This window comes from Muscardinus avellanarius, assembly GCF_963383645.1.
Source record: "Muscardinus avellanarius genome assembly, chromosome: 4".
NCBI classification, from domain to species: domain Eukaryota; kingdom Metazoa; phylum Chordata; class Mammalia; order Rodentia; family Gliridae; genus Muscardinus; species Muscardinus avellanarius.
This window is the reverse complement of record NC_137789.1, coordinates 94034119-94052365: the sequence shown is the minus strand read 5'-3', so window position 1 is coordinate 94052365 and position 18247 is coordinate 94034119. Positions and strand designations below refer to the sequence as shown.

The 18247-nt window shown below is 52.5% G+C and overlaps 1 protein-coding gene across 1 annotated transcript in view; it reads left to right on the top strand.

Annotated features, from left to right (window-relative positions):
* Positions 1-17824, top strand: part of DLG5 (discs large MAGUK scaffold protein 5) — a gene marked incomplete at both ends in the record, with an annotated part of 127586 nt that extends 109762 nt beyond the window's left edge. The window contains 12 exons of the mRNA XM_080694782.1: positions 2168-2330; positions 2444-2577; positions 3220-3374; positions 4624-4799; positions 5381-5529; positions 7406-7576; positions 8976-9172; positions 14251-14394; positions 14622-14749; positions 15687-15796; positions 16387-16496; positions 17721-17824. Coding sequence (XP_080550908.1) covers positions 2168-2330; positions 2444-2577; positions 3220-3374; positions 4624-4799; positions 5381-5529; positions 7406-7576; positions 8976-9172; positions 14251-14394; positions 14622-14749; positions 15687-15796; positions 16387-16496; positions 17721-17824 — 1741 coding nt within the window. The remainder of the gene's footprint in view (positions 1-2167; positions 2331-2443; positions 2578-3219; positions 3375-4623; positions 4800-5380; positions 5530-7405; positions 7577-8975; positions 9173-14250; positions 14395-14621; positions 14750-15686; positions 15797-16386; positions 16497-17720) is intronic.
* Between the last annotated feature and the right edge of the window lie 423 nt (positions 17825-18247).

The window sequence follows — 18247 nt, the reverse complement described above, 5'->3', positions numbered from 1 at the left end:
TAAAGTATGTCCTTGAGCAGAAAAAGAGCCTTGTCACATGCAATTGAACATTTCCTTATTTCCCTATAGTGTACAAAGAGTTGGGAACTGTTCCAGGAGAGAAAAAAGTGTGAGCACTTCCTGCCCTTGTGCTTATGCTGTGATTGGAGACAAAATTTCACATGGATGTCCTGACTGATCAGCACCCTACTAATTAAAGATAGTCCCCATTTTCCTGGGTCTGAAGTTCACTGTCATATACTCATTTTGGAAAATTGGAAAAACTAGAAAAGTAGAAGAAAAAAGTCACGTGCAGTCTCTGCAATCAGAAATTCAATTGCTAGTCACTTTTTGATCTATCTATATATATGTCTTTAATATATGCTTTATTCATATTATTTTATACACACAATCACATCTCATTTAATATTGTTTTAAGCAATTTGTAGCATAAGTATGCTTTATTAACCTGTTTTGCAAAGCAAACAAAAGCAAAGCAAAGTCTTTTGCTCCAAGAAAACTTTATGCATAAAATAAAACATTTAAGCTTTTCAGAGGATTAGGAAGTAAAGATAACCTCAGATCACCTCACCTAGTGATGCCATCGTTCCTGTTTTTAGTAAGGTCCTCCACAGAAATATCTCTGTGCATAAATACAGACATCAACTTGTGCACAGGTTGCCGTACGTGGCACTGCTCCCATCCGCCTTTGCACTGCACAGTGTGTTCTCTTCATTTTCCCATGTCAGTAAGCCCTGATTTACAGGATCATTTGTAGTGGCTTCATGGCTCTTGTATGGATGACATGACCCAGTTTCCTGCTCCTTTACTGTGATAAATGTGTCACATGGAGGTAAAATGGAGGACCAGGGTAATCAGTGAAGACCAAGCAGCCTTAGACCAAAATTCACTATGGCCTACGTGCAGATTGCTGCAGGAGAGCAGCTTCTGCCCCGCTGGTCCCTGCTCCACGGAGCGATGATGGCGTTGGGGTGGCTGCCTGCTAAGAGTTCTTGTGGTTCTGAACCACTTGGTACTGTAATCCACATTTAGTAGCAGAGGTGACTGTGGGTACAGGCCAAGATGGGGGTGTCTTGAGTTGGAGGGTCAAGGGAAGAACTGTAGAGCAGGTGAGTTTGGGAGGCAAATACCTTGGAAGGCAGGCTAGGCAAAGAATTTAAGAATTGTAGCCTTCTATTATTCTGAGAGGGCCGGAGCCTGCTGAGCTGGTGGGCTGCCCTGCCTCTTGTGGGCAGAGGTGGTGGCTCCAGTACCCATCACTATCCCGCCTACTGCTTTGCCACATGGATCTGTCCATGGGCTCTAGCGGGGACCCAGAAGATGGCATCAGGTGGCCCCTCCCTTGGCTTTCTCCTTCGGGCCCTGAAGGTCAGAGGCCTCTGGGGCAAATGAAGCTGCGTCCCCGGGAAGGCTTGGTGTGGCTTGGCTCTCTTTTCTGTCTGTGTGGTAAAGGAACCCACGTTGTCTCCTTCTCTGAGTGTCCCTTCTCCTTTCTAACCCCTGTGCCATCCAGATGTCTCTTCCACCACAGATCTCTTCTGAGACTGCCCGTGAGCGCCAGGCCCAGGTCCTCCTCGCTGAGGAGTCTGAGGTTGGCCCAACACGTGCCTCCCGCCACCTGGCCTCCTGCGCTGGACACCAGTGCATGGCCACAGGCTTGTTCCACGCCTCCCTCTCCCTCGCGGCTCGGGTTCGCGGCCGCTTAATGTCCATAATCCATGCGCATCGCCCCCTGTAGCCAGTAAACAGAAAGGCCCATGCTGTTTTATGTCATCTCTGTGGTCATCCCAGAGGCTAGCTCTTCTCCCGGAGAGGAGAGGGCTTGAGAGCCTCCCCGTGCCTGGGTTGTAAACTGTATGCTGCGAGGCGATTCCTCTCATGAGGCCATTTGTGTATTTCTTCCCTGTGTCTCTCAGTGTTCATAGTTCCACATGGGCCATTCTCTGTGTCCTTGGGGCAGGGTGTTTTGTGCCGTGTTTGTACTGCATGATGTTTCAGGAATGTATATCCTCTGTCATAGAGAAGCCAGTTCCTCATGTCGCATCCAGCTGTGTGTGTCATCATAGCACCAGAGCTCTGGGGCCCTCTGTACACCTGGTTGCATGTCTGATCTCCCTACACCTTTCCTTTGAATCTGAATCCCCAAAACCTTTGGCTCTTTTCCAAGGCCTTATGTGGAGGAGCCACGCCACGTGAAGGTGCAGAAGGGCTCGGAGCCACTGGGTATCTCCATTGTGAGTGGAGAAAAGGGTGGTATCTATGTCTCCAAGGTGACCGCCGGGAGCATCGCCCACCAGGCCGGCCTTGAGTACGGGGACCAGTTACTCGAGGTAAGGAAATGGCCTTTCCTCATCTTCCTCCTCTTCCCCTGAAAAAGCAGTGCTCCAAGTCCACATGCACAGTCCCCACCTCGGTACTAAGTCTGCCCTGGTTGTCTCCCCAGTTCAATGGCATAAACCTGCGGAGCGCCACCGAGCAGCAGGCCCGCCTCATCATCGGGCAGCAGTGTGACACCATCACTATCCTGGCCCAGTACAATCCGCACATGCACCAGCTGGGCAGCCACTCCCGCTCCAGGTGAGTGCCGGGACTCCCGTGGCCATGTAAGCCGGGGACTCACTCACATGGGTGTGAGATGGGTGTGCCAGGCCCGCTGCTCACCACGGGGCAATCCTGGACACCAGCTGCAAGTTCTGGGGGTTCTGCTGCTGGTAAGGGGCACTGACTAGTCTTGGATTTTAGAAGAAAGGTATATAGAGAGAAATCATCTTTTCCTGAAATGGAGTGTGGAAACAGATGGCTTGGGGTCAATGCCCAGTAGGGGCCTCTGGTAGCCAGGAACCGAGTCCAGTTCTTGGCTCTGTCCAGGAAGCCAGACACTTGCTTGTGTCTGCCCTGTGCTCTAAGTCACAGGGTAGAAGACAGGAGGTGCTACAGGCCCCATAAGGTCATACTGTATGGCTCCATGGGAAGACAGGGGCCAAACTAGAGGAAAAAGGACAGTGACATCACGTGTCCCCTGGACTGGGCACCTTTGGAGAGAATCTCTGAGTCAAGGGCAGCAAGTCCTGTGGGGCAGTTGGCACTAGTCCTAGTTCTGATGTGTGTGTCCTTTCAAACAAGGAGCTGTGTGACCCATTCCCCATTCACAGCTCCAGCCAGGTTGCTCCAGTGCTGTGTGCCACATGCTTCTCCTTATTCCTCCTTTCTCCACCCCAGCTCCCACCTAGACCCCGCCAGTGCCCACGGCACTCTGCAGGGCAGTGGAACCACCACGCCGGAGCATCCCTCCGTCATTGACCCGCTGATGGAACAGGACGAGGGCCCTGGCACACCCCCAGCCAAGCAGAGCACCCCCAGCTCCAGGTCAGCACGTGCCAGTCATGGCTTCCCATTTGTCCACCTTGTCCAGCAGCCGAGCTCATCCCTCAGGTGTGGGCGCCAGGAAGCCGGCCTTGCCTTGTGCTGCTTACCACACATCCAGACTTCAGGGTTTGGGTGGAAGACACGCTCCTTTTTTTTTTCTCCTCCTCCTCCTCATTCTCTTCTTCCTCCTCTTCTTCTTTCCTCTCTCTTTCTGTCTCGCTGACTTGTTTGTTGCTCCTCTCTTATTTCTCCTCCTTTTCTCATTCATTCCTTTGCAGATTCTGTCTGTCGACACAGTTCAGGGTCATTACCCAGCCAGGCCTTGGGTTTCTGGCCATCAGCAGCAGTGTGTTCTCAAGGAGGTGGTAGGCCAGGGCCCAGGCAGTCGCAGTGCTGAGCTGCTGTGGAGTAGTCAGGACACACACTGGCCATGTTACAGGGGGAAGTGACAGTTGGGAGCAAAGGCGCAGGTGAGCAGGAGTAGGACCTGCAGAGAAGCCAGTTGGAGGGGGCAGCATCAGAAGGCAGCTGGAGCTCTCAGCATCCTGGCCCTGGGCTGGAGGGATCAGAAGAGGGCCACCCAGGCCTGCTGTGCTGCAGTGCTCTTCAGTCCTGCAGGGGCCGCCTCTCCAGCAGAGCCCCTGTGTCATGTAGAAGGGGGCCACTACAGAGAAGGGAGCCCCTCCATAGAAGGGGCCAGCTCCATGCTCTACTGCGTTTGTCCCATTGGAACTTATCTATGGCAGAATTTTCATCACAGGCTGGCTTCTTCCCTGCAGTTCCCTCCCTCAGCCTCCACCACTGTCCCTGCCACCCCCTCCCCACAGGTGGTTTGACAGCGCCTCCGCTTCCCTCACTGCCTCTAAGTTCTTGGTGATACCCCTTTGTGAGTGGGTGCATGAACTGCTCTGCAGAAGCTGAATGAGCCATGGAGCTCTGGACAGTTGCCTTTCCTTCCAGGCAGGAGGATGCCTCTCAAGTGACAGCCAGACCTAGAGCAGTGGCGTGCAGCTTCAGCTCTGTCCACAGCTGGCTGATGAGCTGGCCATTCTTTCACCCCTGATCCTCTCAGCCTCCTGTCCTGTCCACTGAGTCAGTAGAACTAGAGCCTGGGAAGAGAACCTCTCAGCTCCCTGGCTTCTAAGACCTGTGAAGCAAACAGAAAATGGTCAGGGCTGTAGCCACTGTTTTTTCACTCTCTCCTCCCTCTTGGCACATGACTGAAGAACTTCATTTTCCTTCCCCAAAGGACTGTAGGGGATGCCAACAAGAAAACCCCGGAACCACGCATTGTCCTCATCAAAAAATCGCAGCTTGAGCTTGGGGTCCACCTCTGTGGCGGGAACCTGCACGGGGTTTTTGTGGCTGAGGTGGAGGATGACAGCCCTGCCAGGGGTCCTGACGGCCTGGTGCCTGGGGACCTCATCCTTGAGGTGAGTTCTGCTGAGCAGTACAGGCTGCTTTCCACCCAGGGTAAGGCCAAGGGATGGAGGAGCTGAGCACAGCCCCCACCTGGCAGCGTGGTGGGGCTGATTATTCATCCCTGTGAACCTGGAATGCTGGGAAGCCCCAGGCAGCAAAGCAGACCACTGCAAGACGCCCAGGGCTCAGCCCCAGGCACTGGAAGGAGATGCTGTTCTTGTTAGCATCAGGCCTCCGATCTGGGGGAGGGTGTGGTCTCCCTCTCAGCTGCTCTCCAGTGTCCCAGGGAAAATGGCCCATAGATAGGAAAGACACATTTTCATAGGCAGGAGGCAGGGCAATATTTTGAAAAAATCATCACTGGAGGATTTTTCCTGGGAGAAGCTGTAGAGGGCAGAGCAGGAAGCCTGCACAGATCTTGCATGGGAAGACCATGAGGACTCAGCCCTTGCTCCAGAGGGGAGGCAGGCAGCTCTCAGGTCTAAGGATGTTGAGTCCCTGCCTTGGCACCATAACTGGCCCTTCGTGGGTGCCCAAGCTGCCCCTGGGAGGATTCTGCTCTCCTGACCCTGGCACCCCCGTCCCTTGGCAGTATGGCAACCTGGACATGCGCAACAAGACGGCAGAGGAAGTCTATGTGGAGATGCTGAAGCCCAAAGATAGTGTCCGCCTGAAGGTACAGTATCGCCCCGAGGAGTTCACCAGGATCAAGAGCCTGCCCGGCGACAGCTTCTATATCAGGTACCAACAGTTGGGTTTGGGTCAGAGGAGGGGCTCCCAGTAGAGATTGTTCCTAGGGAATGTTCTGGGTCCCCTGAGGCTGGGGCCACCACTGGCATTATTCTTGCTCATGGTAAGATGCTTTTGACTTAGAAAAATCCTTGAGGCTGGGCAGAGTGGTGCATACCTGTTATCCCAGCAATTTCAAGACTGAGGCAGGAGGACTGTGAGTTCAAGGTCAGCCTTGGTAACCTAGCTATCTCAAAATAAAAAATAAAACTAGGCACAGTGGTGCCTGTTTATAATCTCAGTATTTGGGAGGCTAAGAAAAGAGGATCACAGGTTCAAGGCTAGATTGAGCAACTTAGCAGACCCTCAGCAACTCATTGAGACTCTTTAAAAATAAGAAGAAGGCGGGGCGTGGTAGTGCACGCTTTTAATCCCCGCACTTGGGAGGCGGAGACAGGAGGATCGCGCAGGTTTGAAGCCAGCCTTGCTGGCTTAAAAGACCCTGTTTCCAAATTAAAAAAAAAAAATATGTGTGTGTGTGTGTGTGTGTGTGTGTGTGTGTGTGTGTGTGTGTGTGTATCTCAGAGGTAAAACACCCTGGGTTCTATCCCCAGAATAGATAAAGAACAAACACACCCAGGGCAAGTCAGGAGGAAGCTCCTCGTTTTCAGGGATGTAGGTCAGTAATAAAATAGTCCTCCATCGCAGGCCATCAGCCTCTGTGGTTTTGTTTTTGTTTTGTGGTACTGGGGATGGAACCCAGGGGCATTCTACCTCCCAGGTATACCCACAGCCCTATTTATTTTTTATTTTTTATTTTATTTTATTTTTTTGGTGGTACTGGGAATGGAACCCAGGGGCCTTCTACCTCCAGGCTACACTTCAAGACCTATTTTATTTTTTATTTGGAAACAGGGTCTCTTAAACCAGCTGAGGCTGGCTTCGAACCTGTGCGATCCTCCTGTCTCAGCCTCCCAAGCGTGGGGATTACAAGCGTGCGCCACCACGGACAGCTCTATTTTTTTAAATTTTGAAACAGGGTCTCACTAAAGTTACTGAGAGCCTCACTGAATAGCTGAGGCTGGCCGCAAACTGGCTCCTGTCTTAACCTCCCAAGTACTGGGATTACAAGCACACCCAGCTCAGCCTCTGTGTTTAATCCCTCATAACACACACACACACACACACACACACACACACACACACACACACACACCCCTCTTGAGGGCCTAAGGGAATCACTTGAGATCCCTGTTTTGGTTTAAGTCCTAGGGAATATTGAAACCAGAGCCCTGTCTTCCTGTGGCTGCTCTCCTCCTTAGGTCTCCCCCTGGCTGAGCCCTGCAGGGTCCTCTGTGGTGTGTGTGGACTTGAGGTGTCCACCGTGCCTTTAAATACCATATGGACATGGGATGGCATCTAGTGTTTTCCAGGACTGGCTCAGAGATTTCTTCATGATCCCTGGCATCTGAGTCCCTAAGAATGAAAATACTGTAGCATCATGCTCCTGTCCTGAGGGCGGAGACAAAGCACATCTAGGGAGTTTCCTGTCTGTAGGACCCAGAGGCCTTGACTCCCAGGAAGGAGGTGAATGCAGAAGACCCCTTTGTGAGGGAAGGATGTGTCCTCCTTCCTCCCTCCCCCTCTTTCTCTGCTGGGGTGAGCCCTCAGTCTTAAGGGGTGAGAGGCAATGTTGCCATCCTGTTTTGTAAAGCACAGGTCACCTTGTTTGGGGAACCACCCCCAGAACAGAAAGCCTGTTTCTGAGTTTCTAGAGACACCTCAAAGCACAGTAGTGGCCTTAGGAGTCCAGCTGCAAAGGTGTGTGGCATGTCCTTGGCTGCTGGCGGCACCCTGATGGAGTCCCTGCTGTTGATCCTTGGTCCAGGGCTCTGTATGACCGACTGGCAGAGGTGGAGCATGAGCTGAGCTTTAAGAAAGATGACATCCTCTATGTAGACGACACCTTGCCTCAGGGTACGTTTGGGTCCTGGATGGCCTGGCAACTGGACGAGAATGCGCAGAAGATCCAGCGAGGGCAGATTCCCAGCAAATACGTGTGAGTGTCTCATCTGTGCGTAGGGGCTGCAGAGGCTGCCAGCCTGGAGCCCCCACTGGGGGAGGCTGGGTTGGGCTGCTAGAGGGCTGACTCTGGGGCCCGTGTCAGCCACTGGGTTGTACCTATTGCCAATGCTGTTTGTCCTAAAAGCTGCTCCTAGCTAAGTCTGGTACAGAAGCCCAGGGCCAGTCAGGAGGAAGCTCCTCGTTTTCAGACAGATGCATTGAGCTATAATTCACATACTATTACAACCCTGAAAAGTGTACAACTTTGTAGTCCTTAGTGTATTAACAGATTATTTGCAGCTATCTCCACAGTTTATTTTAAAGCATTTTCATATGCATGCCTGTAATCTTATTACTTGAGTGGCTGAGACAGGAGCATTGTAAGCATTGTAAGTTCAAGGTCAGCCTCAACAACTTAGTGAGATCTTGTCTCAAAATAACAAATAAAAAGGGCCGGTGTAGTATCTCAGCGGTAGAACACCCCTCTGTTCACTCCCCAGTACTCCCCCCACACACATCACCTCAAAAAGAAACTCCATCTTCATTATCTATTAGCGTATGGTGCTGTAACAAAATACCCAAGGCTGAGTACTTCCAAGAAAAGAGGTTAGTTTAGCTCCCAGTCCTGGAGGCTGAAAGCACAAGATCACGAGGCCCCCTCTGTTTGCACAGTGGTGGGGAGACAGGAGGAACCAGCCATGCCAAGAAGGGAGAAGTCATATGGGAGACAGGAGGTGGGAGCTTGGGGTTCACACTTGCTCTTTCTATAACAACCAGCTCTTGCAGGAAATAACTATGGTCCTGAGAGCTCCCTTAATCCCTCCCAAGGGTGGAGCCTCTAGTGACCAAACCACCTTTCACTAGGCCTCGCCTCTTAAAGGTGCCTCTAGCCTATGACCTTTGGGGACACACTCCAACCATATCCCGGGCCTGGCCTTCTGTCCTAATTCCCACCTGGCCGTGAGCCCTAAGCTACCACTACTCAACATCTGGAGTCTGTATTTTCCCTGCTGTGGACTTGTGTATGGACACAGAATCCCTCCCTAGCATGCTGCCTTTTTGTCTCTGGCTCCTCCCACTGACAGGATGCTTTCAAGGGCACCTGTGGGATCTCAGGTATCCCTGCTTCGCTGGCTTCCATGGCAGGATACGTATTTGAATGTCACCAAGGGAAGCCTGCTCTAGTAGCTGCTTTTGACATTGAGCTGAACATATCTTAGTAGAAATCCACCTGCTCTCAGAGCTTGTCTGTTGCTCCTGTGTATCAAGTTGCTGGGTGGTACCATGGGGCCTGGGGAGGGCAGTCACTAGGTGACCTAAGGAGTGTGGGCAGGGCCTGGTTTTCCTTTCCAGGAGAGTGCCCGCCCCAGCATTTTCATTCCCTGTGACTACAGGATGGACCAGGAATTCTCCCGGAGGCTCAGCATGTCCGAGGTTAAAGACGAGAGTATTGCCACAAAGACACTGTCTGCAGCCGCGCGCCGTTCCTTCTTCCGCAGGAAGCATAAACACAAGCGCAGCAGCTCCAAAGATGGGAAAGACCTCCTCGCCTTAGACACCTTTGCCAATGACTCCATTCCGCTCTTTGAAGGCAAGTCACTGAGCACGTTCCCTATGGGCTCCGCTGAGTTTGCCAAAGCATCACGACAGGGACGCTAGCAAGACAGAGGTTTCCTTGGCTTTTGTGCACAAGTCCAGGGATGCCCGCCTGGCTGGGTAGGTAGTGCAGGCCATGGAGTGTGGCTTTCTTCTTCAGGCTCACAGCCACCATTGGTCACAGCAGCTCCAACCATCACATGTAGGTATCACTGGGAGGAGGAAGGAGCGAGGCAGAGTGTCCTCTTTAGACAGTTTAGTGCAGGCCCTGCGCACAACTTCCACTGTGTCTTCTAGGCCACTTGCATCTGTAGGGGAGGCCTGGAAGCATGCTTTAGATGGGAGCACTGGCAGCCTCAGCACCGTCCTGTTAGTAAGGCTGAAAGGGCAGGCACTGGGCAAGTGCAACGTGATCTCTGCTCAATGCAGTGCTTCCTGATTGTGCTTGGAGTGACCAAGGCTACCAGTGTCTGCAGGCCTGTGGCCTTCCTGTGCTCAGCAGTGATTCTTACAAGGTCCTCCTAGGCTGGATGCTGAGCCAAGGCTAGCATGGAGCTTGCAGGACCCTGTGTACTTAGGTCCACTCTACTACAACTGTGCCTTCCTAGGTGGCAGATGTAGGGTCAGCAAGCAGCAGAGGGTGTGACCACTGGCTGCCTTCCTTTAAAATTAAGCCCTTAGACCTGGTGTGTGCAGTGGATCACACTGAGTTCTTGGTGCACTGTTGGTCAGGAGGGACAGGGTAGGCAGACCACACTCACAGACCCTGTCTGGTCTATTGCCAGCTTTTGCAGAGCCTGTGAGCTCAGCATGGGATTTTACACTTTTAAATGTAAGACATAAAAGTGATGCTTTAGCCTTTTGGTGACAACAGTGGCTCCATTTTGCCTTTGCATTTTTAAATCTTAAAATATTTATTATCTTGCCCTTTACAGAACAAGTTTGTAGGCCTGTCAATAGGGCAAGGTGGATCTCTTATTTTCTTGTTTTTTCTGTTTCCTGTGGTCTCTCTCAGGTACCCTCTGCTCCTTTCTTTGCAGACAGCATCTCTGTGTGTGGTGGTACATGTCCAATGCATGTGTATCAATGTTCTGGGTATGGTGGTACATGCCTATAATCCTAGTATTTGGGAGGCTGAGACAGGAGGATCACAGGTTCAAAGCCAGCCTCAGCAACTTAGACCCTCTGCAACTAAATGAGACCCTGATTCCAACTAAAAAAGAAAGTAGGGTTGGGAGTGTAGCTCAGAGGTAGAATGCCCCCGGGTTCAATCCTCAGCACAACATACATACACACACACACACAAAAAAAATACTACCAATGACCAGAAATGGTGGCACATACCTGTAATCCTGGTACTTGGGAGGCTGAGACAAGAGGATCACAGGTTCATGACCAGCCTCAGCAACTTAGTGAGGTCCTCCACAACTTTGTGAGACCCAGTGTCAAAAGAGACTAAAATAGGGCTGGGGGTGTAACTCAGAGGTAAAAGGCCCTGAAATCCCCAGGATTTCGGTGGGGTAGAGTGCGGCATGTGCACAGCAAGCACGCACACACTTTCACAAAGGAAACGTGTGGGGCGGCATGTGCACAGCAAGCACGCACACACTTTCACAAAGGGAAACGTGTGGAGCTCCTGGCGCGTGTCTCTCAGTGGCCTCTGCTCTCGCCCCTCGTGCGGCTCAGTTCTCTGCCCAGGCCACACTTGTCTTCTCCTCATTCCCTGTACTTCCCACCTCTGCGCTTTGTGTTTCAGCCAATCTGTGTACTTCCTGCCGTCCCTTTTCCTCTCATTATTCCCTCTTCTGTTGTATTCAGTGTGATTTTAATTTTAGAAACGGCCTTATTGAGTTCTAGAGTTTCCCATTGATTTCTTTTTCAAAGACTTTAAGTCCCTCGCTGAGCTTTTCCATCTTACTTTTTGCTCTCTTAAATAGATTAATCATGTTCATAACAACCATCTGGTAACTGTCATGTCCTATCATCACTGAGTATTTGTCTACTATATATATATTTTTTTATTTTTGAAACAGGGTCTCACTGAGTTGCAAAGGGGCTTGCTAAGTAACAGGCCGTTCGCGAACTGCGATTCTTTGGTCTCTACCTCCCGAGTGCTGGGATTACAAGTGTTCCTCACCACACCTGGCTTTCATCTACTATCTTTAAAAATTTTTTTGTTCCCACTTCTTGTTATATCTGGAAATTGTTGATTGAAATGTCAGGAATTATGACTAGAAGTGTCCAGGCTCTAAACAACCTTCCTGTCTCCCCTCTTCCATACCGGAACCAGGCGCAGGGTCCAGGCAGAGGCTGCAGCTCTTTGCAATTGCAGTTCTCCCTGGTCTTGGGGGCCCTCAGGGCCCAGCTGAGAGGCTGGGCTGTTGCACAGGCCCCTCCTCCCAAGGTTGCCTCTACTCCCAGTATTTCCCTTCACTAACATGAGACTGTGGGACACTCTGCTGTGTTTTGGTGACTTTCCTTGAGGCATAGCCTCTTGCTCCCCACAGCGTAAGAATTTGGCAAGTAGCTTTAGGTGAAACCTCTGCTATCAGACTTAGTCCTTTGTCCATGCCCCTCCTTCTGCAGTCAGGGCTTTTGGGATCCTAACTGACTTGGCTGCCCTAAACTTTATTTTGGCTTCACCTGGAGAGTTCCAGAATCTGCCTCTGGCAAGGGCCTGCAGTGTATATTGCACAGCTATTCAAAAGGTATAGAGAAAGCTGGGCGTGGTAGCACACACTTGTAATCCCAGCATTTGGGAGGCTGAGACAGGAGGATCGTGGTTCATGGACACCCTCAGCTACTACTTAGGCCCTTTGCAACTCAGTGAGACCTGTTTCAAAATAAAGAATAAAAAGTAGGGCTGGGGATGTAGCTCGGAGGTAGAATGCTCTGGGTTCTATCCCCAGTACCGCAAAAAAAAATAATAATAAATAAATAAATAAATAAATAAATATGAATAAAAAATAAATAAATAAAAGACTTCCAGCAAGGTAGAGGCCTGAAACAGCACCCATTGAGTATTTCATAGCCCTGGAGGTCAGAGGTCCAGGGGTATCAAGAGGATATAGGTTTTATCAGTAAGGGTATAACATTTTTTTATTAGAGATTAAACCCAAGAGCATTCTACCTGTGCACCCCTGTTCTGTTTTGAAACAGAGTCTCACTAGGTTGCTATATTTCCTTTTTTTTTTTTTTTTTTTAAGGTACTGGAGGTGGAACCCAGGGGCATTCTACCCCTGAGCGACACCCCTAGCCCTATTTTTTTTTTTTATTCTATATTTTGAAATAGGGTCTCACTGAGTTAGTTGTAAAGGGCCTCACTAAGTAGCTGAGACTGGCCGTGAACTCAGATCCTCCTGTCTCAGCCTCCCAAATGCTGAAATTTCAAGCGTGTGCCACCACGCCTGGTTCGGGGTTTGCTACAGTTCTGAGGATAGCCTCAAACCTTCGATCCTCCTGTCTCAGCCTCCCAAGTACTGGGATTCCAGGTGTGTGACACCACACCCAGCAAGGGTCTAATTTTTACAAGTAGAAGTGCATGGGGTCTTACATTCTCCCCCTGTGTTTTATACAGCAGATCAATGGATGGGCAGGTGGGGAAGTACCACATAAAGCCAGGCAGGTGCACATGGATAATCATCTTAAACACAGCCCTGCAGGGTGCAGTGAGGGAAGAGAGGGCCTTCCTCACCTCCACCTAGGTTCTGCCCAGAAGGTTGCTACACCTCTCCCAGCAAGGGTGCCTCCAGTCCCTGCTCCCTGACTCCCAGGCACAGCCGGCTCTGCAGAGCTACACAGGTCCCCCTCAACCCCAGCCTGCCTCTCCATCTGTGCTCACCTGGGCTCTTCCCACCTGTCCCAGCCCCCTCCTGGGCCTGGTCCCTGTGATCTCTCCCCTGGCCTCAGCATGTGCTCCCTGGCCCTCGCCTGCTTCCTGGAGTTGCCAGGCAGCCCTCCTCTGAGCTCCTGGGGCTGCCTTCTTAGCCCCTGTAAGCACGTGAGCTTTAGAATGGCAGAGACTGTGCTGTGCACCCTCTTTGTGTTTCTGAGTTGTGACTGAGGAATGTGTACCAAGGAAGTACTAAGAGGACATTTACTTGCTGGTTTTTAGACTGTCTCTTCCTTCGAGGGCTTTGTGTACATTTAGTGGGAGCGGAGGTCTTCTATTCCATGTGTCATCTAGGAGATCAGTTGGCTTTTTTTTTTTTTTTTTTAAATGGAACTGAGCATTGAACCCAGGATCATTCTACCTCCCAGCTACACCCCCAGCCCTATTTTTTATTTTTTATTTTGTAACAGGGTCTCGTCTCACTAAGTTGCACATGGCCTCGCTAAGTAACTGTGGCTGACCTGCTATCCTCCTTTCTCAGTCTCCCAAGTACTGGAATTACAAGTGTATGCTACCATGCCCGGCTTTTGACTGCTTTAACTGAGACCAGATAGCATGGTTTGGGCCTGATGGGAAGCTCATTTTTCTGCCATGGATGAGTCTGGGCTGATGGGTGGTACCTGGGGAGGCAGCTCTGCTCTGGGGACCATCTCAGGACCCAAGTCCCTTCTGTCTCATGGCTCTGTCATTTCCTAAGGGTTTTCCTATCTGCATGATCAGAGGTAGCTCACAGTGCCCACCCACTGGCCCCTGGATAGAGGCCAAGGGAGCCTCTCTTCTGTCACCCCCTGGGCACAGCTGGGTCAATCACATCTGTCAGTGGAGGGCATTGTGGCCTCCAAACCATGGAAGCCTCATGCCTAGCAAGCAAAGAGGAAAGGAGATGGGGCAGGTGCAGCAGATGTAGGGCACCTACAGAAGAACTGGAGCAGGGAGTGCTGAGATAGCAGAATGTGCTCAGGCTGGCCTCCACAAGCTACTGCCCTGGCCTGCGTGGATGTGGGGCTTTGGATGCTGAAGCTGGGGAATCCCAGGCAAACCAGGCCAACTGGTCACCCTCCCTAGGGCTGCATTTGTGGAGTGAAGGGGGAGGGCCTATCTGGGCTGAGGAGGGAGGGTGCTCAGCCTCTCCTGCCCTCTGCCCAGGCTGGGCCTGTGACACCCTGTGCTCTCCTCCTTAGATTCAGTGAGCCTGGCCTACCAGCGGGTCCAGAAGGTAGACTCTACCTCTCTCAGGCCTGTTCTGATTCTGGGGCCACTGATGGATGTGGTGAAGGAGATGCTGGTGAACGAGGCGCCCGGCAAGTTCTGCAGATGCCCTCTGGGTAAGGGAGGGCACCCTCTGTGCCTGCTGGGGTGTCTGTCCCTGTCCACCTGCCTCCCCAGCCATGGTCAGTGTGCCAGAGCTCTGCTGACTCCAATCAGGCCCTCCTGTGTCCTCCAGGAGAGAGGATAGTAGTAGAGCCCCTGATGGTCGCCATGCAGTGTCCCTCCCTGCTCCTCGGGGCTCTGCAGGTGCTGAGCACCCTGACTTCTGCATCGTTTCTTGCAGAGGTGATGAAGGCCTCCCAGCAGGCCATCGAGCGGGGTGTCAAAGACTGCCTGTTTGTTGACTACAAGCGGAGGAGCGGTCATTTTGATGTGACCACCGTGGCTTCCATAAAGGAGATCACAGAAAAGGTAACCTGAGGGCTAGGTACTTGTTGGAGTGTGTGGGTTTTGGACACCCCATGTGCACAGTTGCTCTGTGTTCCTGCTATATAGTTTGCAAGCTAATCTTCTAGCCTGGTGAAGGGGTCCCTCCCTGTGTCTGCCACCTCTGAGCCTCTGCCCTGAGGGTAGCCAGGAAGAGCTTTGAACTCTGGGGAAGGCCTCTTGTGGCCATCCCAGGACAGGATCCCTGGATGCACATGCCAAACTCGTTGGCACAGTTTCTGGGGACAGGGCACCTCTTCCATCAGGACCTTGCCCTCAAAAGGGCTGAGAATCTGTCTTGATGCCTTTGATCCCTGGGATCTGTTATCCAGGCGGCCCAGGGCGGGAGCAGCTGCTCAGGAGCCTGAGGACGTGAGCTTAGGTTCCTTCTAACTATGGGCAAGGTGGCATCTCCTCACTGCCATGAGAGCTCGGGCAGGGTGCCTGTGGCCTTTCTTTAACTCACAGAGTGTGAGCTTAGGGGATCCATGGGATGCATTTGAGGCACAGCCCTGCCAAGGCGCACATCCCCGCCTGCCCTAGGCGCAGTGTCCATGACTGGGCCTTCACATAGCCTGGCACAGTCAGGTGCATGAGGGAGCTGTCGGAGGGACCGGCCCTAAGAAGGTTCCTGCATCAAGGCACAGCAGAACAAGAAGTTTGGAGTTGGGCTGGCTAGACCCCACCTGGCCCTGCTCCCAGGCCCCGAGCCATCAGCACTGACCGTGTGGGGGAGATGGCCCCGGAGGAGGCCTTTCTCCAAGAGGCTCTGCTGCCTTCTTGTGCATTTGCTTACGGAGGGAGGTTAAGCTAAGTGAGTCAAGGGCAGGTCCCCTGGTGCCAGAAGGAATGGTCTTGGGGGTGTCCTCGAGGGCTGTGCCCCTCCCCTGCTCTCCAGTGCTCACTCTGCCCCCGCCCCCAGAACCGGCACTGCCTGTTGGATGTTGCTCCCCATGCCATCGAGCGGCTGCACCACATGCACATCTACCCCATCGTCATCTTCATCCACTACAAGAGCGCCAAGCACATCAAGTAGGTGCCGGGCCCCGTGGCTCTGCTGGGGCCATGCTGGGGTGGGCTGGAGCAGGGTGGGGGTGAGGGACAAAGGGTGAGAGCAGTGGTCCTGTGGCCTTGAGATGGGCAGCATGCTCCCTCAGCCCATGTTCAGAGGCAGCATTAACCAAGCATAGCACCCTTCCCCCAGCCCTCTTCCTGTTTGGGTACAGCCACGGTTCCTGGGCACTGCTGACCCTGTCTGCCAGCTCCCCTCCTGCCCTCCATCCCCACTTCCTCTCACTATGCTCTGCAGAAGGCCAGAGGATCCCGGTGTGCAGGGCTGGGTCCAGCCCAGCCCTGTTCACTGCTGGCCCTCTCCTTCATTTCTGTGCTGCCAAGCTCCTGTGCTTGAGTCCAGCTGGCACCTCTGCTCTTTGTGCATGCTCTGGGGGCCCAACTGCCCAGAGCACCCTGCACAGCCTGGAGGCTATTGCTTTATGGCAGAGCCCCTGGGGCCTCCTGCCACACAGCCTGCCCTGCCTAGATAGAGGCCCTCGACACCCTGGACAAAGAGGAGGGCCTGGGGAGGCTTGAGGCTCAGCCTAGCTCCCCTGCTGTCCCGATAGGGAACAGAGAGACCCCATCTACCTGAGAGACAAGGTGACACAGCGGCATTCTAAAGAGCAGTTTGAGACGGCTCAGAAGATTGAACAGGAGTACAGCAGGTACTTCACAGGTAGGCACTTGGGCCTGGCCAGGGGGCTGGAGTAGGGACTTTGACTATCGGCTATCTAGAACAGGTAGCCGCCTGCCCTTCCTGGCTGGCGGATGGCACAGGCCCAGGGAGATGATATTGGGACTGCGGTCGCGGGCAGCCTCAGGGTTTCTGCAAGTTGAACAGGAAGTTCAGCTAGATCAGGTCAGCAGCTTGGTCACCTGGTCTCCCAATTTTTGCCTGTGCAGTAGTACTTGTCTCCTAGCACAGGCACCACACAGCAGAGCTGCAGTGTAACCGGCAGGGTGGGACCCGAGAAGCCCCCAGCGGGTTAGCGCAGCATGTGGCCGCCTGCCCCCTGAGGCCTCCTGAGCAGGCCAGTATTGCCTTGTGAGTTGGTGAGGAAAAGCTGCACCCTTACCATCTCTGGTCTGCAAAATAAGCCAGAACCCTGGAAGCGGGGCTCCCACTTCCCTGCTGCTTTCAACCTCTTGGGCACGGTTGGTCATCTGTAGGGGGCTGGCATTGTGGTCACAAAGGCAGGGACGGACTGCGTTTTAATTGTATCACATAGAGTGCCACGACCTGGCTCAGTGCTGCTGGTGGACAGGTAGTCTTCAAGACCCAGCTGGGTCCTGTGTGAGTGTGCATGTGTGCGCATGTGTTGTTCACACTCATGTTTGAATTTTCACCTCACTACAGCCACATGATTTGACAATTCCTAGACCAATGAAATGTAAAACTTATAAAAGGCAAGCTCTGATCTTTTAGTAGACTCAGTAGACAAAACGTTGCACTCTCCCATTCCCAGAGCAGTTTCTAAATGCTCCCATCACTTTCCAAACACCCCCTGTTGCAGCAGGGAGGCTTTGCCAGCCTGCTGTTTGTTGTACGGAGCCTCAGAGTCACGTTGGCCTAGAGCCTATCCTCTGCACGGGTCCTCATCTCTGTCAGAACTCTCCTCCACTTCTCACTCCTCACTCCTCAGACCCACCCTCCGGGTCTCCATAGAGTCCTCCTGCTTTCTGATGTGCGGTGACTCCCCTAGCACTGGACTAGCCCATCTGCAGCTACGTGGTTGTTTCCTAAGGATGGAGGAGAGAAGAATGGTGATGGGACAGGGTGCCGAGCAGCTCAAAGCAGACAGGCAAATTGTAGAGAGTGCAGGCTGTGTCTCCTGCTGCCTCCAAGCAGGGGTCTTTCTGGGAGCTGAACAGCCTGTGTGTTTCCTGCATCCTTCTGCAGGGGTCGTCCAGGGAGGTGCCCTGTCCAGCATTTGCACTCAGATCTTGGCAACAGTCAATCAAGAACAGAGTAAAGCCCTGTGGATCCCTGCCTGCCCAGTCTAGGAGGAGCACCAGGGAGCTACTTGCCTGGCCCATTGGTGGGGAGACCAGGCTTGCTTCTCTCCAGCAACTGAAAACAGAGGTCTGTCTGTATATGGACATTCATTCAGAGGAAGGTTCCGGAACCAGGACTGCAGAAGCACCTCCTCTGTCGACAGAGGGCAATGGCCACAATGATCTGGACCCAGGCTGGCAGATTGCTCCTTGCAAGTGTGCTTGAAGACAAAACAAATCAGAACATACAAAAGACTTGTTAGAAGGGTACAACACCCACCTTTCCATAACCAGCCAATCAAAGATGCTGCACAGAGACCCTTTCAGATCATAAGTTTACAAGCCTTTTCTAAGTATTTGGTTGTTTATGTTTACTTGAACGGCTCCGAGTATTGGTGCCCAGCTCCTTCCACCTCTGTCACCCCTCCCCCG